Source organism: Mesoplodon densirostris, chromosome 8 (genome assembly GCF_025265405.1).
Source record: "Mesoplodon densirostris isolate mMesDen1 chromosome 8, mMesDen1 primary haplotype, whole genome shotgun sequence".
Classification (NCBI taxonomy): Eukaryota; Metazoa; Chordata; class Mammalia; order Artiodactyla; family Ziphiidae; genus Mesoplodon; species Mesoplodon densirostris.
In genome coordinates, this window is record NC_082668.1 from 79,629,367 (window position 1) to 79,655,442 (window position 26,076).

General features: G+C 39.9%; 1 protein-coding gene across 2 annotated transcripts in view; it reads right to left on the reverse strand.

The window, feature by feature from the left end:
• Window positions 1–15,241, reverse strand: part of ITGB6 (integrin subunit beta 6) — a 70,341-nt gene extending 55,100 nt beyond the window's left edge. The window contains exons 1-6 of one of the 2 annotated variants that reach the window (XM_060106251.1): window positions 15,166–15,241; window positions 14,339–14,418; window positions 11,519–11,723; window positions 10,661–10,907; window positions 1,990–2,155; window positions 452–613 (exon numbers count right to left, since the gene is read on the reverse strand). In XM_060106251.1, the coding sequence (XP_059962234.1) occupies window positions 452–613; window positions 1,990–2,155; window positions 10,661–10,907; window positions 11,519–11,723; window positions 14,339–14,418; window positions 15,166–15,226 (921 nt within the window). In that variant the 5' untranslated portion in view covers window positions 15,227–15,241. Of the gene's footprint in view, window positions 1–451; window positions 614–1,989; window positions 2,156–10,660; window positions 10,908–11,514; window positions 11,724–14,338; window positions 14,419–15,165 lie in introns of both variants that reach the window. The other variant, XM_060106252.1, reaches the window with a different exon arrangement.
• Between the last annotated feature and the right edge of the window lie 10,835 nt (window positions 15,242–26,076).

Here is a 26,076-nt window from a genome sequence, read left to right on the forward strand (position 1 = left end):
CAGCACCTGACTAGTGGTTTCCCAGGGAGTCCCAGGGTCCATGAAAACATGGAATTATTGAGGCAGCATGACTCTGGGACCATCATTTTAAACAACTCCTAGGTGACTACTGTTCTGGTCTGAGCCTTCCTTTCCAGGACTATGGTTCAAACAGAATGAGCTGACTGTATTACATTTTGCTGGCCTCGGGCTCTTTGAAAAATTGGGGAGGTTCTGGGATCATTCGTACTATAGCAAATCTGAACTTATCACACATCGCCACCGCCCGTCTGTGCTCTCGAGGGAACCTCTAAGGGCGATGAGGATTGAGAGAGGCCAATGTGTTCATCTCAAATCAGAAAATGTGCACTGCTTCTACCAAGGGTGGGTTACTCTGCTATGTATTACAGCAATTGTTGCTCCATTCGCCTACTTGTAGCCCTGAAAACAGTGTAGAGTATAGGTTACACACCAAGACTGTTGACATGGAGTATTCATTCTTGCTGTCCAAGTGACAGAGCCCATCGTTAGGAATGACGATGCCTGCCAGTTTGCTGTCCATTCCAAAATGAGAATCGGCATCACTCACAAAGACCAGGAGATGGAGAGAGTCATTACGCCAGCCAATTTTTTCCTACAGTGAGAAAGAAGCATTTGGCTTGTATGGGGGAGGGGCAGATGTTTATTGAGAGTGGATCACATTCAGATTATTAAAATATTAATAATATAATATAATATATATATTAATATATATATAATATAATATATATAATATAATATAATATATATATTAAATATATAATATAATATAATATAATATAATAATATAATAATATTATTATTAAAATATATATTGCTGCTCAATCTATTTTATACTTTTTCATCTATTGTGAGTTGGTAATATTAACATATTAAAAACATGAAATTCTGCGACCTTTGTTTTATCCTGGATTACATTTTCAGATGATTTATGCTTCAGAAAAAATGGTTCCACTACTATCAGTATCCAGTTGATCTTGACATTTACACAGTTAATTATTTTTACTGTCCATTTTTCAATTTACCAGAAAAATGACAGAAGGGAGTGAGAGAGGTCATAGATTATCCCAAATCCAAGCTGAAGCAGAGCTAGTAAGAATGCAATACAGAATGGACCCGAAGTAAGCCTGTTTTATTAAAATTTCACCCAACCTGTAGGCACCTATTTCTCTTTCTACTGATATCATCCAAAAATTATAAACGTAATACAAGGATAAAAACTGCTTATCAAAGTATGACTGCAGAGTACTGATAATTAAGATGGTCTGCTTTCTGTCTCTTTGCAGAGCTCTCCCCTTTAACTAAGATTAGTCAAGGAACTAGTTGGACAGAAGCTCATCGTAGCTGCCCCATGGTGCCTTATCTTTTTCCTTCCTTCCTTAATTCTTTGGCCCTCCCACGTTCTAGGACCTTTGGCCCTATCTGTTTCCTGATATTTTCCATGAAGACTGTCATCTGAAGACAGGGGAATCGTTCCCATGGATATGGGTCTGATTGTCAAGGAGGAGAGGTATTCTTGCATTGTTGGAGAGACACTGTGGCTTCTGATGCTTATTTTGTTGTTTGAAACAATAGATATCTGATCATATGTAGACGTTTATTCTGAATCAGAGCATTTTTACTTTTTTTCATTAATTGCTGTCTTTGTTTTTTTCTTTTTTTTCACCATGGTTAATTAAAAAACTAATGAATATGATTTGGATCTTTGAAAATTAATCATACATGACTATTCTTTTAACCAATTTTTCCCAACAGTACTACAATGTTATTAGACTATTTGAATATTAGGCATAAAAAATTATCCCCATCTCAACATGATGGAATTAAAAAATGTACAAAAATTTTAAGTATCTGTTGTAGGAATACGGTGATTAAAGGAAAGATAAAGTTAGCTAAGCTTTTCAAAGGAGATTTGTTCACAAGAGATGAAATTTGTGTTAACAGAATGAAACACTGCTCCCCTCAGCATACCTTACATACAGCAGCTTGCATAATTGCATCAAATCCACCTTCTGGGGTGTCAATATTAGCAGAAATTTTCTGATTTTTCACAATTTCATTGAATCTTTCTGCATCATTTGTCAACGGCAAAATGTGCTTGAATCCAAATGTAGGTAAACAAATGTATGGAATACTACTGCAAAAGGAAGATGTAAAATGTTCTTGAAATATGATACAACACACAATGAATAGGTTTAATAGCCTAACAGCACTTCCTTCAATGAAGATGCATTTTTCTAAAGTGCCCGACTCAGTAACTTGGCTGTGAGTCTCACTGTTAAGGTTGTTTTCATCATCTCCCACCCAGCCCTTCCAAATTGGCCACATTAGCCAACACTTAGAACTTGCTGTGTGTCTTGCATTGGTTTAAGCACAGAAAACAGATAATCAGCTGATCAGACTCCCCATGTGTGTGTGTGTGTGTGTGTGTGTGTGTAATCACTACCTTCTATTGCCCCTCAACCAAAATCCACCATTAAGTTTACATGATGACAACAATTCCTTTGTATTTTGATAGCTTAAACTGTCATCGAGGATGAGTCTCCCTGTAGCAAGACTGAGAGAGGAACCTGTCTACTTCGTCCTCTGCTCAGTCCTGCCTGCCCAGGGCCTGAAAATCAGAGCAAGGCTCTTGATTCTAGAGCCCAACTTTATTGTGATAGAACAGACTATTGTGGAGAAGCCTGGGGTAAAACCACCACTAAAAACAGTTTATCTGTGAGGAAAATGCCATGTTAGGATGAGATCTGGCCTAAAGACATCACAGTAGAACAGAGATTGCTAATCCTGAATCAGCCACATTTTATTCTGAAAGCCAGCTAGTAGCTGTGCATGAGACTTTGGGCAAATTATTCAACCCTTCGGAGCTTTAGGTTTTCCTTTGTAAAGTAGAGATAAATAACATAGAGCAGAGATCCTCAAAGTGTGGTCCCTGGACCAGCCACATGAGCATCACATGGGAACTTGTTATAAATGCAAAATCTGGGGTATGACTCCGGACCTGCTGAATCAGAAATGTTAGGTGTGGACTCAGAGACCTGTGTTGAGCCAAGTCTTCCTGATGCATTCCAAAGTTTGAGAAACATGGGTGTAGAAGCACAGAGACAAAAAGGAGTAGCCCCCAGTGAGGCTGTGGTATGCTTCTGAGGAGAGCTGGTTGACTTAGGTGAGAATCTTTGCAAGTTCAACAGCCTGTCTTGGCAGCATACAAGGAGCTGATGCATCTTTGAGGAGTAGGCTCTTTTTCACCATAGTCATCTGCCTGAGGTATACAGTCAATTCTCATTATTTACAGATTCCATATCTTTGAAAATCCATATTGCTAAAATGTATTTGTAACCCCCAAATCAGTCCTTTCGGTACTTTCTCTGTCATTCGTGTACGTGCACAGAGTGACAAAAAAGCTGAGTCGGGCTTCCCTGGTGGCACAGTGGTTAAGAATCTGACTGCCAACGCAGGGGACATGGGTTCGAGCCCTGGTCCGGGAAGATCCCACATGTTGCGGAGAAACCGAGCCCGTGCGCCACAACTACTGAGCCTGCGCCCTAGAGCCCACAGGGCACAGCTACTGAGGCCCATGCACCTGGAGCCCGTGCTCCGCAACAGGAGAAGCTACCACAATGAGAAGACTGCGCACCTCAAGGAAGAGTAGCCCCCGCTCGCCACAACTAGAGAAAGCCTGCGCACAGCAACGAAGACCCAACACGGCCAAAAAAAACAAAAGTTGAGTCACCTGATATGATACGTATGTTTCCAGCTGAGGTCAAATAAGACAGCCTTCTTGTTCCAGCTCTCATACTGTAAACAAATGTCCTTTTTGTGGTCTATCTGGTGCCATGCGTTTTTTTTTTTACATTTTTGTGCTTTTTGGGTGATTTTGCTGTTTAGAGAGGCCCCCAAGTGTAGTGCTGAAGTGCTGTCTGGTATTCCTAAGTGCAGGAAGACTGTGATGTGTCTTATGGGGAAAATACACGTGTTAGCTAAACTTTATTCTGGCATGAGTTATAGTGCTGTTGGCTGTGATTTCAACATTAATAAATCAACAATATATATTAAATAAGATGTCTTTAAATAGAAACACGCAGAAAACAAAGTTATGTATTGCTCAGTTGGTGAAATGTGACCAGAGACTCGTAGGAACCTAACCCTGTGTCTCCCCTAGGAGAAATGTTCACCATTCTCTAATGCAGTTGTTGAGGAGAATTTACAGAACAAGACTTCCATAAATGATGAGAATCAACTATATATATATGTCAGAATGACTATGGATTTGTTTACACTGAGAAATGAAGCTCTGCCAGAACCAGAATGCTGGTGTCTGCAAGGATAATCATTTACTTCCTGTCAGTAGACTTTCACAAAAAGTAGGTCATAATCTGATGCGTCCTCAGATTTCAGAACAAGGGGGGGTTAAAGGTGCCCAGCCCTGAATAGTCCAGTCTGAGATGTCCCATTTTCTTAGTGAGGTATTTTTTATTTTCTAATGACTTTAAGAACTCTATCTCTAAATAGTATTAAACTTTTGTCTTTGTAGTTTGTTTTTAAATTTTGTTTACAGTGTTTTTGGATATATACCTTAAAACTTTTTATGTAGTCGATTTTTTCCCACCTTCAAATATAAATGTATTTTGAAATGTGAAATGAGGAATTAAAAAAAAAAGTTAACCTATTAAATGATAATAATGTAGCATTTGTCCTAATTGCTCCTATAGTATTTAAAGCAACTACAGGGTAGAAGAAAATGCCATTAGATTTAGAATAAAAAGACTAAATAGTTATCTATCTTTGGGCAAGTTACTTACCCCGGACCACAGTGTCCTCATCTATAAGATGAGGGTGATAATAATAGTTACTTCACAAGGTTGTTGTAAAAATTACATAAAAAGTATTTTATAAAAAGTATATAACTGTGTGAAGTATACCATTTTCCCTGGAGCCCAACTAGTCTTGGAAATTTTTTGTTTAATCTTTTATTTGAGGGTGTTGGTTCACACAGTACCAAAATGGCATTTGAGCATCTTCTGGAGCCAGAGAACTAGTATTCCTATCTTTCGGTAAGAAATTTGCATTTTTGTTGGTTAGAATTATTTGCTATGTAGTTCTTACTAGAACTCTAATCTTTTGGAAAGGGGAATACATTTATTTAATTCAATAAACATATTCATGTGCTGGGAGATGAATGAAGCTAAAGCAAAGCAGAATGTCAGAGCTGGGTCACACCAGAAAATTTTGACTGGAGGCTGCCTGTTTTGGTCAGAGTTCTTCCTCCAACAAATGCTTATATTTGGTTGTTATTTTCTAAGATAGAAATTGAAGGAACTACTCATTGCTGAATAACTTGATTTTGAGTCCCTAGACAACAATAGATTTGCATTTAAAATGCAAATTCAAATTTAAAATTGTAAAACACAATATAAAAAGTGCTACCTACATTTTTATTAAAACTTTAAATAAAATTCATAAAATAAGACTATAATGATATATACTAAAAGGTTAACACCATCTTTTTTGAGTGGGATTAAAAATGATTTCCATTTTCTTCTTTTTGTCTGTATTCTCACTTGGGCTTGTTATTAAAAATTATATTATATACTCATATATTTTTTGTGTGTACATATAGGAAATCTAAGCATTTCATGGTTCAGTTATCTCTTTTGCAAAACTACAATGAATTCCTCACTTCAAGTCTTCAAAAACAAAACAAAACACCAAATCAAATGTGAAATGATGTTAAAAAAAATCCCTCAAAATGTTCGATGGAGAAAATTTTACCTTTGTGTTGTTAAATATTTTTAAATGCATATTACAATTCATTACAAATAGGAAAATGGAGAAAATATGGTTTTTCTTGATGTTTCTTAGACAACAGCATAAGAGAAACTTCTTTCAAAAATGTAAACCATTCAGGCTTCTTACATGGTGAAACGAATTTTTAGTGACTTTCCATCTAACGAAGATAAAGAAAACAAGCTACTTCAAAAAGCATTAGAGACTAGATTAAAACTGAAGTTTTAAAAATGTGGTGTGCAGACCCACAGAGGTCCCTGAGACCTTTTCAGAGAGTTTTTCAGGTCAAATGTTTTTCATAATAATAAAAGATGTTATTTGTCTTTTTCACTGTTGACATTTTCACTGATGATGCAAAGCAATGGTGAATAAAACTGCTGGTGCCTTAGCACAGATCAAGGCAGTGGCACCAAACTGCCTAGTATTCCTTATAATTTTTTTTAAATGCTAGTTTCACTTGATTGTCCTTGATGAAGTGGTAAAAGATATTAATTTTATTAAGTCTACACCCTTGGATACGTGTTTAAAAAAAAATATTTCTGTGTGACCAGATGGGGAATATGCATACAGCATTACTGCTGCACATTGAAATACATGTTTATAGTGGAAAAACACTTGCGATTGTTTGAACTGAACTGGCCTATTTTATGGAACAATCACTTGATCTGAAAGCCAAACTATCATTCCAACTTAAGTTTTTGGCAGACTTGTTCTTAAAAATGACGAAAGTAAGCCTGCTACTTTCAGGAAAACGACTATCAGTATTTGTTGCCAATGATGAAATCTGAAGTAACTAGAAAATTAGAACTTCAGAAAATTATCATCTGCCACCCATGGCTTAATGGCTTCCCAATACTTCAAGATTTATCTGAGGGGATTAATGGTGATATTGACAAATATGATTTTTTTAGATATTATATCATGAAATTTGGAAGATCTACGTAACTCACTGAAACTTCATTTTCCAAATGACCAAAGCGTTATATTACAAAACCACATGCACACACACACACACACAGACACACACACACACACACCAGTAAAAGAGTGATTCAAAGTGCAAAACAGACCAATGGTTTTAATGTAACAAAATATGAAGTTCATTGATATTTTTTCAGATTCCACATTGAAAATAAATTTACCTCTTGTACAGTTTGAATGTAATATCAAAGAAGAATGTCTACAGTTATTGGAAAAATCTATTAACTGCTTCTCCCTTTTCCAACTATATATCTGTGTGAAGTTTGACTTTCTTCATGGAATTCAACCAAAACAAAATATTACAACAGATTAGATGGAGAAGCAAGTATGAGAATCCAGTTGTCTTCTTTTAAATCAGATATTTTAAGAGATTTGTAAAAATGTAAAATAGTGCCACTCATCTTGTTAACTTTTGTTCTGTTTTGGAAAATGTAGTTATTTTTCCTAAAGGTGTGTTATTATACTAATATGCAGTGTATTTTTCATTGTAATTATTAAATAAATTGATAAATAATTATTTTTATATTTTCTTAGTTTTACATTCTAAGACATTGAATATTGATAGATATAAAGCTCTTTTGGAGGTCTTAATTTTTAAGAGTGTAAGAGAGTCCTGAGATCTAAAAGTTTGAGGACCATTAGACAAAAATAACTAGAGAAAATAAGTGTTAATGAGAGGAAAAAAATTAAAACTGGTTTTGAATGTCTATTATGTTCTGAGCCTATTCAGCTCTCATGATTAGTCCAGGAAGTGAATATTATCATCCTCATTTATAAGTGAAGAGATGGGAGCTCCAAGGTTATGATTTAAGCCCAGGTCTGGAAAACACCATGCTCTTTTCTCTTACCTCTCATTGCCTTTGTATTAAAGAACATTTTATTCCATAATTATAAGGTTTGGATTGATCAAAGTATTGACTTCTGTGTTTGCTGTTTGTGTTCTTGGTGTGTAAATGTGTGGCGAGTGGAATCTGGACAAACTGGGAGAATTAAGGGTGTGATTAGAAAGGAAAAAATATAATGTTGCAGCAAAAAAGAACTCTATTTATAACTTTAGCTAATGGTAAATTTTGCCAACAAGAATAAAAGGAAAATCTCTATGAAATAGGAAGACGCTGACCTTTCAAGAGCTCAAATATGTGATCCTCCTTTGGGTTCCCGTTCACCGAACCTTGGGCAGTGCTCTGGCCTCCCTTTACCCCACTCTGTTGGTGTTGATAGTAGCTACCACCTACTGAGAGCTTCATGGTCAAGCCCAATATCAAACGCTTCCTTTCATTATCTCACCCACTCCTTACAACCCCTCTGTGTGATCGGTATTGTTATTCCAAACTAAAGCTCTGAGAAGTGAAGCGTTTTCCCGAAGGTGACATTATGAGTGAGTAGATGAATTGTTACCTGGTAACATGGGTGTATTCAATGGATCAATGGACCAGAATAGGATGTCCAGAACTAGACACACATACAGTCAATTGCTTTTTAACAAAGGCATCAAGATAATTCAATGGGGAAAGGAAAATCCTGCTTAACAAATAGTGCTGAAACAATTGGATAGTTGCGTGTAAACAAAAGATAGACCGAGACTTTTTCTTCATTCCAAATAGAAACACTAATTTGAGATCATAGACCTAAGTGTAAAAGCTTCAACCGCAAAGCTTCTAGAAGAAAACAGAGGAGGAATCTTTGAGATGTTAGGATAGGCAAAGATGTCTCAGGACAAAAAAAATACACTAATCATAAAACTAAAAATTGATTAATTGGACTTCATTGAAATTAAAAATTTGCTTGACCAAAGACATTGTTAGAAAAATAAAAATACAATCCACTGCCTGGGAGGAGATATCTGCAAAATATATTTGACAAAGAACTTTTGTCCAAATATACAAAGAACTTATACAATACAATATTAAGAAGAAAATCTAGTTTTTAAAAATAGGAAAAAGATTTGAAAAGATACTTCACAAAATAAGATATGAGAATGGGAAAAAATACACAAAAAGATGTTCAACATCATTTGTCATTAAGGAAATGCAAAGTAAAGCTACAATGAGATACACACGTATTAGAATGGTTAAAACTAAAAAGACTGAAATTACCAAGTATTAACAAGGATTTGAAATAAATGGAACCCTCACACATTGCTGATGGAAATGCAGAATGTTACATCCACTTTGGAAAACAATTTGATAGTTTCTTAAAAAAATTAAAACTATACTTATCATACAATTCAGCAATTCTAATTCTAGGTATCTATCCAAGAGAAACAAAAACGTACATCCACACAAAGACTTATATGCAAATGATCATAGCAGTATTTTTTCATGATCACCAGAAACTGGGAAACAACCCAAATGTCCATCAATAGATGAATAAATAAAGTGTAGTATAATAAATTCATACAAGGGACTATTACTTAAAACAAAAAGGAACAAACTACTGGTAAACACAAAATCAGGGAAGAATCTCAAAAACATTATGTTGAGCAAAAGAGCCAGGCACAAAATGTATATACCATTTTTTCCATCCATATGAAATCCAAGAATAGGCAAAACCAATCTAACGGATAGAATCAGAAAGTGGTTGCCTCTGGGGAAGCAGAACTGACTGTAATGGGGCATAAGGAAACTTTGTGTGGTGATGGAAATGTTCTATGTCTTGTTTTAAGTGGTGCTTACATTGGTATATTCAACTGTCAAAACTCATGAACATTTCTGCTGTATTTTAGTACCTGTCAATTATACCTCAAGAAGGGGGGTTGGGACAGATATTATCTCTGATATTTGCAACCAAACACAATTCCTAAGAGTTGCAATCAGTGATGAATTCTTTTCAAGGTCAAAATATTTTTGGCGGTCAGATTCTAGTTGGGAACCGCATTGAAATGTCTTAAAACGATACTATAAAAACTGTCTTCTATAGAGATTGATTCCTTGGGTGTATACTAGTGTTCAAAGTCAGTATATGTTTGGAAAGCCGTTTCACATATACTATATTTATAGGAGTAAAGGGCTTGGCGTTGGACGAGCCCAGATCTTGGTACAGCTCACTGATTAGTCAGGCAAATTACTAACCTCTCAGAGCCTCTGTTACTTCCTCTGAGTATAGAGATGATGAAGCCTTCTTTGACCTGAAGTTATTATGAAGATTGAATGAGGTCATCTATGTAAAATCTTTAGCATAGGGTCTGGCACAGAGCAAATGGAAGCTCTTTTTCAATAGAAGGATATCAAATAATTTTATTTTGACCATGTCATTGATATGTACAGGTAAGTCATCTCAAAGCAACTTGCCCTTGACCATCACCTGGATAATACATGGTTTTAGTAGCCGATCAGAGCATATTATAATGGAGTCATTGCCTAATTTCCTAATGAATTTGACAACAGTGAAGGCTACAAAGGGCTTTTCCAAGCAATACGAGAAATTCACATTTCCCAAAGTATATCAGAGGTAGCTACAAAAGCTGTTATTTTGGCAGCAATCATTGGAGTGGGGACATATACTCTGAGAAAGTGTGGGTTACTGTCAAATAGCCTCAGAGAGTGGTGGTCATTGAGGATAGAAAGCCTCTGAGGGGCTGGGGAAGGGCTCAGGCCAGTGGAACTTGCAGTGAAAGACTTAGTCTGCTTGTCTGCAGAGCACAAAGCCAAATTTGTCACAGACTGACCTCCGCAGCGAGACAGAGGCTGTGAGGACCCAAGCTAGAACCAGGTATTAAGTTGACTTCCCCTTGGCTCTGAAAACCTAGGCAATTGAGAGCTGCAGAGATCCAACCGGATGGGCGGGAACTGCCAGCCACTTAGCAAGCTCCTACAGCTCAGAGCAGGGCTACAGAAAATCAGTGTTCAAAGATGCCAGAAAATCATTTACTTACCTGCAAGGGTTGGCGATTTCTTCTGGTGTTGTTTTCATAAAAGGGGAGATGGGTTTTTCTACAAAAGAGCCGAAGCCCAGTCTAAAGTTGCTAGTTAATTTAGACATCTCCTTGGAAAGCAGGGAGCCTAGCTCTTTGATTGTGTTGAGGTCATCATCCATGGAGGCTGAGAGGTCCATGAGGTAATATAAGTCCACCGGGTAATCCTCAGTCTGGCGAACTTGAACTTGCAGAGTCTGTTCACTGCCTGCAACACCCCCGCAAGAAAAGCAAATCATAAAAACACATGGAGACTTCTTTGTGACTAGGCAATCACTGGCTATTTCATTTCAATAAGAACTTACTGAAGATACTTACAATTTCATACACTGTGTGGTAAAGTTTATAAATGAACAAACCCATGAAAATCTTTCAGCAGTGAATTTAGAGTAACTGAAAGAGGTGAAAGTTAGGATATTTTATATCTCCTTGGGAGAACTAACGTCCATTTAGATGGAAGATAAGCTGAATTTTTTTTTGTGTGTGGGGGGGTTTAGAAAAGAAGAAAATAAAGAGTTTAAAGCTACATTACAACCCTTGAAGAAATGTGAGGTAAGCCTTAGCAACATTTGAGTAATTCAGATGGTTACTATTAGATAAGGCTCTTTTTGGTAACACATTTGGAGTGCAAAGTGACCAATGTGAATAAAGAAAAGTGTTAGCCTAGCAACTCTCTATTTCCTTAAGAATGGGAAATCTGAGTCATCACAAACAATGATATGTAATATGGTACAAGGTGTATTAATGGAATAGCAGTATTACTACATGTGATGTTAGATTTATTTACATGAGCCAGTGATTGTGTAAATCATAACATACCTGGTCTCAGTTTAAGAGCCAAGTTTTGAGGGGCAATCTGAACGATGCTGGAACTATTTTTCTGTCTGCCTACACTGAGAGGCTTATTTATAAGTATTTCTACTTGGGAGACAGGGTTTTCGATGAAGGTTAGTTGACATCCTTTAGCTAAAAGATTTGCTGGAGTATCACACCTTTCTCCAACTCCAGATAGATGGGTAAAATTCTAAAAAAAAAAACAAAACAAAACAATAAAGAGAAAAAGATGACAATAAAGACAAAAAAGAAGACATTTCTTATGATTACTTTTTGCTTGCTTTCTAGTTAGGCATCTTGTCATAGTATACCATATCCCCACATGCCTGACATTGATTGTAGGTCTAAAGTTATAGCAGAATAACCAGAGAATTCTGCCAGTAAAATTCTGAGTAAAATTGGAGTTTCCTTTAATTATATTCAAGTGAATTCACTTAACAGGTGTTTTTTTTTCTTTTTTCCTTTTCTTTTCTTTTCTTTTTTTCTTTCTTTCTTCTTTTTTTTTTTAATGCTCACTCCTTTACAACGTCTCCTGTGCTGTGACCAGGTCCTTGAAATAGCTGGGTCATAGAGCTGACATCATCGTGTGAATTATCTGTTCAGGATAACCTGTAGGTTTGTGGAATCCTGGGACTGTCCAGACTCTCAGTGTGTCTATTACCAAATCCAGTGACAAAGAGCTTTTTCTGTGGCTTCCTAAAGGGCAAAGATTGTGACATCTCCCTATCTACTCTCTGTCCCAGTTTAATTTATGGATATATTTACCCTTCTATTACAGTATTACTTCACTAAAGTTGACCTCTTGGGGACTTTAAACTCTTAAAGTGTCTTAAAGTGTTCCAGTTTAAGGTCTTTTAGAAATTTCTCCAACATTTGGATGTGGGGAAGGGAAGTGAAAGAGAAATTGTGTAAAAGACTGCTTTTCTGTGTAGGACTCGGGAGTTTCCCAGTTCCCCTCTGATCCACCTGGATATCTGGAGGCAGTGAGATGAAGTGTTTTCAGGCAGAAATGTGGCCATCCAACCCTGGAACACCCAGAACAGAGAGATGCAGTTGAGAAATAAACACCTATCTCACCTAATAGCCACGGCTGCTTTAGAGTGGGTGAGGCTCTGGGCAAGGTTGATCTTGAGGCCCGTTGATTGTCATACTTGGAGAGAAGCAAACCAAGCTCATCTTGTTTTTCCTCATTCAGAATTCTAAGCCACTCTTGCTGTTTCACCAACTAAGAAAGTTACATTTCTTCTGAAATTGATTTTTTGAGAATATAATATGTTATCTATCAGCAAGGCCTGTGTATATTTGAGGCCTTAGAAGCGGGTAGCAAATTCTGTAAGTTCCCACGATGCATCCAAAGCAAACACCATGGCTTGACAAGACCTCAGAATCTTTCTTAACACAGTGTCACTGCTACCACCTGTAATCACTCTGTCTGCCACAACGTCAGAGGCAGTGTTAACCCTGGAACCTATTTTCTATCTGCTCTAAGCAGAAGCCTAATTTACTGTTTGCTCCAACTGTCTCTACTGATATCACTGCTTCTACCATTAGTTATATCAGTGAGTGACCTCTCAGAATAATCTGGCCTTCACATTTGATGAAAATTTGACTACGGAGTATTATCCACAAGCAAAGCTATCCATAGTAACTTAAAAGCCTCTCTTCAATACGTGCTAAAGAAGCACGTAAGTGAAAATTCTAGAGATGGGCATTTTGTTAGACCGATTTGTTGTTTTATGTCTCTATCATGAAACTAACATTGACTTCTTCAGAGAGTCAATGTCAAAAAATGTGGGGTTTTCCCTCTTTGTATATTCCCAAACCTTCTTTTGATACGTGAGCTCCAAATGGCATAACTGTCTGCCCTTCTGCTTGAGCCCCCTCAGCAGAGGTGATAGCGGGAGAGTGAACTGTGTCTGTGCTCAGGTCTGCGAGCCCCTCCACAGACACATGTAATCAAAATGTGGGTTTTAACAGTGACAGCCTGGACCTGAGTTAGGCGACCAGGTTTGTTCCACTTGAACATGCTACTCAATGCTTGCTGAACTTGGCATTCGTATGGTTGGATTTGTGTTTAGATTCTCTTTATGAGATTCAGCAGAGAACTGCTTTCATTCCAGAAAGAGCTAAGGCAGCTCCTTCTTACCAGGAATCATTTACAGATTGCCCAGTCATGTCACAGGAGACACTGATTCTGGATGGCTTGTTATGCATTCCCCAATCCCTTTCTGCTACCTTCACGTCATTTTCAGTTTGATCAGATAAGGAATGTCTGTTTCGGGTTTCGTCATCAGTGTGGTACAGAGTCACCAAGCTCACGTAGTTTTTAAAAGAACTGGATAATGTCTGAACAGTAAAGTTTACCCCAAGCCTAGAACACTTCCCTCAGATCCTAGTAATGATTCAGAAAGGATGCTGGTCCACAGATGGAATACAACTATGATGTTGAAATCAAATGTATGTTTGAAAATTATCAACTTCATGATCTCTGGTTACCCAGAGCCTCAGCATTTTACATGTAAGCAATTAGAAATGGCTTTAAAATCAGAGGAGGCATCAGGTTAAATAAAGAATCTTGAGTTACATATATTTCAGAATAATTTGACATTCACTCCGTCCTCAAATTGCTTTTGAATGTAATCACACAAAGGACACTTGGAATCACAAATGCTTACATTTTCCTTTCCTGATCTGTTTTACTTCTATAACCCTAGAGAAAGCAGGAAGCTATCAGAACACTCAAGGGTGGAATTACCGTAAATGTAAGTGCACTTTTTACAAACAGGCTGAGGTCATTTGTTTTACCTCCTGAGAACACCAGGCACACTGAGGTCCAATGAGTAAGCAGTCCTCACAGGTCTCTGCATCCCCCATGGCACAGCCACCTGTTTTTAAACCCAGCAAGACACAAGGGATTCAGCACACTCTCTGCCAGTGCATTCATGAGATCTACGGCTCTTAAAGTACTTGAACAAAACAATACCAAAGTTCATTTTTTAGTCTTCAAAGATCAGTCTTCAAAATGTGAGCAATCCATAATAAAGTTCATATTTTACATCTGTCATGTTGAAAATAGGCATGTCTTAGTAGCCAAAAATAATCATTCTCTTTTTTCTTAAAATATGAAAATATCTTAACGTTCACAAATACAGGATCATCATATTTATCGTCCTCATTCAGTATCATCCCCCTTTAACTTTTTAAAAATTATTCGCACCCATTAAAGAATGCTTCTCTCTTAAATGTACTGTATTTTAATTTAAAAACTAAGTCCCTTTTCTCTCTCAAGGTTATCACTCTCAAGTGAAAGGCCCTGTTGTACAATAAGGTAGCTAGAAAAGTTACCAAAATGGTTGTCACAAGAGTATTAAGATGTCCTCTTGTGCAGTAGTGCTGTTTAATTCTCTCATTAAGGTGCCCATGCAACCTTTGTATTTATTTATCTTAAGCCCGGAGCATTCGCTGTGGGAACAGCCTTGTGTCTGCCTGTAATTTGTTAAAGTGTTAGTTCAATGACAAAAGAGCAATTGAACAGATCAAGTAAAAAATGACTTCTGATCTAGTTTCTGAATCACACGACAGGTTTGTCAAGCACACTACGAAAGCAATATATTGGAGAACTAACGTCTTACCTTGTACGTGATCATTCCTTCCTAGAAATAGAAAGAACAGGCAAAGCAGTCCAATCCCCATCCGTTTCAGTTCTTGCTGTGCAGACAGATTAAAAAATGAATTACCTTCAACATTACAAGACTAAAGCTGAACATCGTTAAAAGTCTTTCTTTCTTGAAGTGTAAAATTGTAAATACTACTTACACTGCTTTGAAAAGAAACTTGAGATGTAAATAAAAAAGTTTTCATTGAGACTGAAATGAAAACAGAAGCTACCTGGACAGGTAAAGAAGAAAAGCTGTGCTTAAGAGCAACTTCAGCATGATTTACTTCCTTGTTCTCCTTATAAGGAAGGCAGGTGTACAATCACCAAGAAGGTGGGGAAAATTCATTCAGTAGAAATTTTTGTGTAAATTCTATTAGTCTCTCTGCATCCTAGAGAAAGTTGACACCTTTAGTAAAATATTGATCGATGAAATGTCAAAAGAGCAACTGAAATATGATCTAAAGTTGTTTCTAAAATAATTATAATTTAATGTAAATAATAGAGATGATAAATAAAACACAAATATGTAAGTTATGTATAAGGAGGGTTTAAAAAATGAGCTAAAGGAAAATACCTGAGGTTTTTATGTTCCATTGTTAAATCCTTTCAGAGAATTGAGATGAACTCTGAAAAATAAAAATCATTATTTTATAATTTAGAAGGCAGTCTAGGGAAAGCAAAATACTGTGTTCCCTTGTTTTTTAAGTTGGATGAAAGATATTTTTCCATAAGTATAAAATTCCTATTTAAATGCATTATTAGAAAAAATATAATATTTCAAAATTAGTCTCAAACAATAACAATGGAAACAGAAACAATGGTGCCCAAGATTCTGAATCCCTCTCCTCTGCATAGCGACCAAGTTCTCTTTCTCGTGTATGGTCCCTGCTCCCAGTTCACTACTTGGTACATAGAAGGTATTTATTTGTTGAACAGGAAAGTGACACATTTAAAATATAACAATCTATGGCTAATTTCAGGAGTTTGATTATGAATTTTTCCTAATATATTCCAGACAGTGTTTGGGGTTTGCAGATACTGCAAACAAATATGTATTTCGATGCTCTCCAAACTGCTTGACCTTAGACAGGCTTCTCTGTGGCTTGCTTATGTCCTGGGAGATTATCTTTTAAAAGTATATTTCTAGGCAAGCATGTGAAACTTGTGAAGAGAGAAAACTAATTATAGCCTGCTCAGGTTCTTCTCAGAAAGCTATGTTCAATTTTCAACTCCATCATACACAGGAATCTGCAAGAACATGGCAAGAATCCTTCAGAGAGAAACCAGAATTATTAAAGACTTGGGAGGATACCTTTTGGGAGAAAAATACAGTTATATGAAATCAGTTGATTTAGGCTGAAGAAGAAAGATTAAGGTACAGATATCTGTGTCCCTTATATTACCTCTGGGTAATACTGGTATCCTGTATTAGCTGTCATTCATTTATTCATTCATTCATCCATTATTCAATAAATATTTATTGAGCATCTACTTTGTGCTAAGTATTGTTCTAGAAGCAGAGGATATGTCAGTGAACAAAGCCAAGCTCTTGGCCTGTGAAGTATATATTCTAGGCTGGGGAACAGACAGATTCTTAAAGTCAGGCTGTCCTAAGGGCTATGAAAAATGATAAATCTGGGTTCAAGAGGAAAGAGGGGTAGGAAGGGTGTGTTATTTTACTAGCCTACGTACAGACTTCCACCCCAGCCCTAAAATCCTAGCTGTGCTGCTTTGTTTACTATCTGTCCTCAATCACAGCCCCTGTGATGCTCACTCCCTCCCCTACCTCCAAGGCTGAGCACACACCATTTGTGCTGTCTGGAGGCGTGTGCTTCCTCCTCATTCTTCTCACTTGGCTGACTCAGCTCACTATCCAGGTCTCAGCACAGACATCAATGCCCTTAGGGAGAACTTTCTGGTCTCGCCAGGCCTCCCTTCCTGTGGACTTTCCCCAGGATGGCCCTTTCCAATCTGCTTGTAGTTGCCAAAATCCTTGCCTCCCTCCCCCAGTAGACTGTGAAGTTCTTTAAGGCGTTGATTTATTCAACAAGTATTTATTGAATTCTTTACTATGTCTCAGGCAGGGACTATGTCTCAGGCAGGGACTGTGTCTCAGTTATCTTTCTATTCCCAGCAAGTAGCATAATGCCAGACTTTGTAAGTAGTCAATTAATATTCATCAGGTAAATGGATAAATTTTATGTCTTGGCTGTCTAGTATTTTACCTGTGCCAAAGCAGCTACTCCACGAATATTGAGTAAACAGATGTGTAAATGAATAAATGGTTTTAGAAGACACGCAGTGAGTGCAGTTAGGAGAGAGGAAAGACGTCCCCTGCTTGGGTTGTGAGGAAGCTGAGTAAAGACTTAAAATGCAGGGTGGAGCACAGGGGCAGAATTTAAGAGCACATACAAAGTAGAACAACGCTACAAGAAAACCTCCATCCACTCTGTTTTTATCTTGGCACCGCTGTGGAGAATCTGTACCAGGCTATTCGTCGCAGGGGAAGTAGTCTTGCTTCCTGAAGATGTGGTGCCTGGTGCCCTCTCCTGGAAAGTACCCATCCACGCCCCTGGGGGTGCAGGGAGCCCCACTTGTTCCATAAACTGGCAAGCGCTGCATAAACCCTCCCGAATGAAAACTCTGTCCCCTTAGCCAAGCCAACCAGATTAATTACCTCTGTTTCCGTATATATATGGAATTTAAACTGGGAAATACAGACTAAAACTGGGCTTCAATAATGGGAGCTGAAGCTGGCTGAGAGAGGACCTCAGATGGAAGGAAAAGTGATGCCCCTGGAGTGAGTCCATATTAGGAAGAATCGGCAGCTACGAGGAGACAGAAGCCCAAGGCAGAGGAAAACTATAATGAGTAGACAAGGGGGTGGGTTGAGAGTATCACTAGTCAAAGCAGCCGAGAAGGGCCCCTGAGCCACATGAATGGAAAACACTAGAGTTAGACCCACAGACTTACTTTGCCGAGGGGAAGGAACACGGCCCAGGCCGACAGCTGCCATGATCCCAAATGCCCTTCCAGATTGGATCTTTCTGAGGCCCGGCCCTTCCTGGGTTTCCCCAGGATCTTGTCTCTTGGAACAATGTGTATTCTTAGAACAAATTCCCATTGCTTATGGGTTGTTGAGGGTGTCTCTGTATTTCTTAAAATCGAGAGATCCTAAGTCACACCATTTAGATTTTCAGACAGGCTGCTTGGGCCCGTAGGATAGAATCCTACCATCCCAAATGCTCAGGGCCCTGAGCCGGGGACTCTGACTCCATCTGGGGGCCTGACCCTCTTCAAGACGTCTGAGCTGAGGCGTGGGTGGAATAGCAGAGTACCACACAGCCCAGGGAAGCAACATCGCCAGCGCTCCACTCTTCAGCTGCCTTTTGCTTCTGAGATTGTCTACAGTGGAACCCTGACCTCAGGAACCCATCTGACTCACTGTATTTGGCTTGGGTCTCTCTCGGACCCAGCCCATCATTCACATTAGAGAATAACCATCTAGGGTCGGCTGGGCCAGCCCCAGGGCACCTGAAAACACTCCTGGGAGAGTAAACACTGAGTAAACCTGGCTGGGAGCCAATTTGAACCATCGGGACCTTAGTAATGACTGCCAGCTCTTGGGATGGCCTTGCTATGTTACCAGTTTTCTTTCAAGTACCAGTGACAAGTCTCCCACCAGTTGTCTTTCTTTTTTTTTTTTTTTTTGCTGTACGCGGGCCTCTCTCTGCTGTGGCCTCTTCCGTTGCGGAGCACAGGCTCCGGACGCGCAGGCTCCGCGGCCATGGCTCATGGGCCCAGCCGCTCCGCGGCATGTGGGATCTTCCTGGACCGGGGCACGAACCCATGTCCCCTGCATCGGCAGGTGGACTCTCAACCACTGCGCCACCAGGGAAGCCCCCACCAGTTGTCTTTCTATGAAGCATTTCATAGTGAGTAGCTGAAAGGAAACGTAGAAATGAATGCTATCCCTTTGTGTCTGGTGCTGCTGTAACTGTGTTTGTGATACACTGCATGGCGGGCTGTTCACAGGATGCTATGGCTGACCTCAGATGTGTGTAACTTGGGGGCACAGAATCTGGAAGTGGACACCTTCATTTCACATTTCAAGATCTTTAGAAAAATTCTTTTAAAGAAGGATGTGTAACAGTTTCCTGTCACCTAAGTGTGTAATGCCCACAACATGCTAAGTGCTAGAGAAGTTTTTTGCAGCCTGGGACTTACATTCTAGTCCGGAGTTTACTTTTTTTAATTTGATAAAATATACATAACATAAAATTTATCATTATACATGTTTTCAAGTGTATTGTTCATTGGCAACAAGTACATTTACATTGTTGTGCAACCTTCACTTTCCATCTCCAGAAATTTTTCATCATTCCAAACCAAAGCTCTGTATCCATTAAGCAATAACTTCCCATTTCCCCCACCCCCTATCCCCTGGAAACTACCATTCATTCTATTTTCTGTCTCTATGAATTTGAGTGTTCTAGGTACTTCATATAAGTGGAATCATACAATGAAGCCTTTTTTTGTCTGTCTTATTTCCCTTAGCATAATGTTTTCAAGGTTTATCTACATTGTAGCATGTAGCAGAATTCCATTCCTTTTTAAGGCTGAACAATATTCCATTGTGTGGATATACCACATTTTATTTATCATTCATCTGTCGCTGGACATTTGGGGTGTTTTCACCTTTTGACTATTGTGAATAATGCTGCTATGAATATTGGTGTACCAGTATCTGAGTCTAGTACTACTGTATGTCATTGGGGATAGCATGTATCTCTCGGCACTTTAATTTCTAGTCTGTGAAATAGTGATAATATCCACTTTTCAGGATTATGGTGAAGATTTAATTATACCATTCTGTGATGAATCCAGATTGGGCAGGGTCTGAAGATTGTATAATTTGGGGGAACCTGTTTAAGAAAAGGAATGCAAATGGGAAATAAATTGGATATAAAAGTGTATATTTATTTAAAGTGAGAAAGAGAGAGGGGGAAAAAAAAAAACCATGACAACAAATTACTGAAGCCTTAGAGATTCCAGGTCCTTTCTTCTTGATATCACATTAGGTAATTAACCAGAAATGCTTACCCAGAAATGCTTCCTGGTGGTAATCTGGCTTCCCATCCCCACCTGGAGCCATCTGCAGCTCCCAGGCACCTGGGCAAGCTAGGGGCTGGGACTGAGGCTCCATCTGTTTATGGTAAATCCCCATCTGACTTCACTCAGGATTTGTGTTTATGGTAGATAGCTTTATTGGGCACTTCCTTTGTGTCAGGCATTGTTCAATATTTTACTAGTATTGACCTATTTCATTCTCACAATACCCCTCAGAAGTAAGAACTATTTGACCTCCATTTACCAGATGAGGAAACTGAGGCAGGAGAAACTATGGAACTTGCCCACCGTTGCAACGGTGCTCAAGCAGCAGAGCCCTGGACACGGATTTCTCCCCGCAGTCCGAGCTCCGCATCACCGTGCAAACTGCCTCCTGGTAGATAAGAGATGTTCGGAGAATCCTAAAGCAGCTGTCAGCAAGAAATGAAATTCCCCAAGGAACCTTTAGGTAAGTCTGTCTCTCCATCTCTAGACCCCACTTTCCAGCTCTAGCTCTGTATCCAGCTGTCTCCTTTTTGGTTTGTTTGTTGTTCATTCTGTGGATCATTCACCACCAAAAATGAGACAGAAATGTGGTCCTGGATTGTACAACATTTTTCTTATTCCTCCTTTGATTTACATCCCGTAAAATCACTTAAAAGCAAAGGAAACAAAACCTGTTGCCCTTCAGGGGAAGGTGACAGCGCTGGGCCTGGCATTGTGTCCAGGAGAAGACAGTGGCCGGCATTTCCTGTGGGCTGGCGATGACTCAGGATTGATTAACTCCTGGGCCTCCAGTGGCAGCCACCCTGCACCTCACGCTGGAGCGCAGGAGTCAGTCACCTACTAGGAAAAGGAGGACGGTTCTCCCTCGACAAGTCTGATGCCAATCTTGTATGTCAGATCTGCTTGGGAAAAGCACTCAAGGAAATTGTTAGGGAACTTATTTTGAAATCCTAAAAGAACTGAGCTCCTTCTGTCTTTGAGCTGTGGAATAAATCCACAGATGAGATTTTCCATAAAATATCAGAGAATATGAGTTTAATCTGCTTTGACTCTCAGAACGACTCTTTGTTGCCCGTTTCCCCATCTATGAAGCAAATGGTATGTCATGGCAGGAAGTCCATGTGAACAGACAGAAACGTTGATTGCAGAGTAATTCACTCATTCACAGCTTGCAAAACTGCTGAGCACTCTTTTCTCTTTTCTTTTCAAAAGATAACTCTAGCAGTCTAACCCGACGTTAGGATTCCTTCGTTTTAAGCAAAGTTTTTCTTTTTTTCTGATGAGCACCATCTCTTACGTCTGGGGTTGCCATGGGGCGGACATTATTAGCAAAAATTAGCTCTGATTCATTCATTCGTTCATTCATTCACTCACTCACTCATTCAGGAAGTATCTACTGAGATCCTACTACGTGCCAGGCACTGTTCTGGGAACACAGTTTTGATTAAAACTATCAAGGTCTCTGTCTCGTGGAGCTTGTGTTCCTGTAGGAGAGACAGACAATAAACACCCAAACAAATAAAGATGTCAGATGGTGATCCATGCTGAACAAAACAAAGAATGGTAAGAGGTCAGAGAGTGAGCAGGGAGTGGTGGCCAGGGAAGCCTCTGATAAGGTGACATGAGTACAAGGCCCCCCTGGCAGGAGTGTCTGGGGACAAGCAAGGCAAGGTGGCCGGTGAGACTGGAGAGGAGTGACGGGTGAGCACAAGGAGGTAACAGGGGACCAGCCAGAGAGGCACAGGGACAGTGAAGAGCTGTCACCAGAGCCCCATGGGCCACGGTCCGGACTCTGGATTTGTATTCTGAGTGTGAAGGGAAGTTTCTATGGGGTTTCAGTGGGTCATGATATAGCTTATGTTTTGAAAGGATCCCTCTGAGCAGACTCTAGAAGCAGCAAGGATGAAGCAGGGAGACCTATCGGAGGCCATTTCAGCCTTTGAGGCCAAAGATGAAGGCTTGGACAAGGATGGCTGTGAGAAGTGATTGGTTTCTGGATATACTTCCAGGGCAGACAGGATTTACAAATGGATTGCTTGTAGGGAAGGAGAGAAATCGGGGGCTCAAGGATGACTCCAAGAGTAATGGAGGCTCCCACGTGGTAACCCCACCATCACCAACAGGTTTCTCCAGATGTGTCAGAGACACGTGGTCTAGTGCATGCCCATCAAAAGAATCACAGTGAGCTCTAGTCGACTCTCATAACCCATGAAGTGATAAGCGTGCAAAAGGTGTTCTGTGGCAGAACAGCAAAGGCCAGAACTATGCAGGAAGTGCTCTAGGGTGAGACCGTCTACACGTTTGTGTTGTCAGCATTCCTTCAGTCCAGTAAAAGTGTGATTAGCTGGTATCTTCTATCCTGGAATTCACCATGACTTGGTTTGTGGGAGCAAAAGAAAACCTGCAATATCCCTGTGGTCCTGCAGCCCTCTCTGGCTGCACAGGTAGACTATTGGGGTCAGCTACAGTAGCAAAAGAGTCTGTCCTAACAGATTTTTTAAAAAACATATTCCTGGGGTTTCCCTGGTGGTGCAGTGGTTGAGAGTCCACCTGCCGATGCAGGGGACACGGGTCCGTGACCCCGTCCGGGAGGGTCCCACATGCCACGGAGCGGCTGGGCCCGTGAGCCATGGCTGCTGAGCCTGCGCGTCCTTGAGCCTGTGCTCCGCAATGGGAGAGGCCACAGCAGTGAGAGGCCCACATATTCCTCATTAGGCCACTGTAGGAAGGCAAGTGAGATGGACATATTTTACATTAAAAAAAAAATCTTGCAAAGTAGGATTTCAGACTTCTTTTCACCTTAAAGAGGCAGTTTATGAAGCCGCAACACTAAGGAAGCTTGTTATTCTTTAAAAAGCTGGGGAAAATGGTGACCAGTGATTACGTTTGAGGAATATCCTTGAGGAGGTCCATGGATGATTTATTTCAACTGCCATTTTAGGGGCCTCTCTGATTGTGGCTGATGCCCACTCACTGAATCCTATCAGTATGTTTACACAAAATCGGATAGGGAAAAGGACTGAGTGTGATGCAAACACCCTAATCGTTGAAAAGACTAAACAGTAAATTATTCTAAAAAGTTGTTCAAAATTAACCAGATTAGGGCTTCCCTGGTGGCGCAGTGGTTGAGAGCCCGCCTGCCGATGCAGGGGACACGGGTTCGTGCCCTGGTCTGGGAGGATCCCACATGCCGCAGAGCGGCTGGGCCCGTGAGCCATGGCCGCTGGGCCTGCGCGTCCGGAGCCTGTGCTCCGCAACGGGAGAGGCCACAACAGTGAGGGGCCCGCGTACCGCAAAAAAAAAAAAAAAAAAAAAAATTAACCAGATTAGAAGAGGTGAAAGAAGAAAAACCTTTAAAAGCAAACTCTGCTGGCATCTAATTAAAAGGTAAGTTGGATTTTTATACAAGAGAAGCAATGAATCTATATATTGCTGGGTGTAATTACTTTCAGACAAAAAGTGGCTCCAATGAGCTGTCAGATGTGAGAGGCTAGTTTGAGGGAGTATGACAACCACCCGCCTGTCCTGCGACCTGTCGTCTCAGCACCACTCTGGGTGAAGCTGTGTTTGCAGATGGCCCTTCCAGATGTCACGTAGCTGACGGGATAGTGACAGGGTTTCAACCCATGCCTTGTGCAGCGAACGGCTCAACCGTAGTTTCAACATTTGTTAAGAATTTTCTTGGGACTTCCTTGGTGGTCCAGTGGTAAATAATCTGCCTTGCAATGCAGGGGATGTGGGTTCAATCCCTGGTCGGGGAACTAAGATCCCACATGCTGCGGGGCAACAAAGTTCATGCGCCACAGCTACTGAGCTTGTGCACCTCAGCTAGAGAACCCGTGCACCCTGGAGCCTTTACGTCACAACTAGAGAGAGAAAACCTACACACCACAACTAGAGAGAAGCCCGCATGCCGCAACGAAGAGCTTGCACCACAAGGAAAAGATCCCCCATGCCACAACTGACCCAATGCAGCCAAAAAAAAAAAAAAAAAAGAATTTTCTTCATATCGAGTTCAAAGTTTTAAAGTTCCGACCCAAACACATATAGTGAAAAATTTTTGACAGGAGAAAACTGCTGTTAGTCACGTATATTTTGGGAGGTTTGGGGTGCAAATATTCCTTACACATGGATGAAGTTATGATATCTTGGACACCAATAGAGTCGTGTCCAATAGCATGGAAAAATACAGCTGTGAGCCCTGGTCTCAGTCCAGACCTTGGTGGATTACTGGCCATTTGTTGCATGGTATCATCTATAGAAATGGTTTGGAACCTAAACTTCAGGCAATCAAGGGTGAGGAAGACAGGATTTAAATGTTAACCAACAGAATGACTTATTTTTATGTATGTCCCTAGAGGAAGAACACTGAATAAAGTATGGACTTTAGATAATAATCATGTATCAATATTATTTCCCAAGCTGTACTCCTTGCCCTAAAAATGAAATGTTCTGATAGTTTAGTTAATATAGACTATTAAATCTCCCCTATTAGAAATTGGTGATACACACTCATCTATTAAACACCCTAAGAAACCCCACAGTGAAGAAAATTGCTTACCTTTGTTTAACAATTAAACAAAAAGTATTTGCTTAGAGAAAGCCTTTTTTTCCTCCATGTACTTATTAGCATTTCTACCTGATATAGTTTCAGGGGTGCTTGAAGAGAGTACAGATGTACTGAAAGTTTTATGAAATTTTACCTATCCTGCTGTCAAGGAGACCCAAGTTCGTGCCCCGGTCCGGGAAGATCCCACATGCTGCGGAGCGGCTAGGCCCGTGAGCTATGGCCACTGAGCCTGTGTGTCCGGAGCCTGTGCTTGGCAACGGGAGAAGCCACAACAGTGAGAGGCCCGTGTACCACACACAAAAAAATAAATAAATAAAAAATTGTAGCCAGATTTCTTAGGAAAATCCTGATGTGAATTCATTTGTTTCCTGCTGCATTGTGAATGCATTATCCAATTCAAGGACCTTTCAAGGTGGATTTTCTTGGAGAAAATTCTTTTTCTGAGGGAAGTCCAGAGGGCAGTTCCATTTTGATGATAGTTCAGATGAAGTACTTGGAGTAGTGATGACTCATCTCTAAACTCATACCCAGGTCTTGACCTTGATTACTTAAAAGCCCAAACATTACAGTCTTAAGCTAGGCTAGTTTCCCTTGTGAAATGGATTCCAAGCACCGCTGTATGTTGCTGTCCTATGATACTCTCTCACCTGGGCGGAGGGCACCCCGTTGCTACATGAGTCGGCCCTTTGCCTATTCCTTTTTGAGCTGTTGAGCTCATCTTCAGGCTCTCATCTGTCTGTCTATCAACCAACCCATCTTGCTTGCAGAAGGTCTAGAAGAGTAGTTCCCTTAAGACAACAGCATTCTCTCCTTTGGGTAGGAAGCTTCTCTTCAGGTGAGAAAGCGAGCGACAATTTGTTACAAATCTGTTTCCTTTCCTGCTTTCTCAGGGTCTTAGGACACACGGCTTCAGGCAAGGTGGGAACAGTCTGCTTGAGTCTGGATCTCTGCTCTTGGTGTCATCATTCTCCTGAAAAACCTCTCTTCTTACAATGGTCAGTTTCATGTCCTTCTTTAACAATAAAAGTGCTATTCTTTCATTGAGATGGGAATCTAAGTGAATATATAAGAAACATAATTTGTCTACCTTGTGGGGTGTCAAAATAGCAGAGTCATTGTAACTCATTCTGCTTGATTTGCCAAAAAAGAAGGTAAAATACAATATAGGTGTTTAAAAAAAATTGAATCTCGTAGCAGATT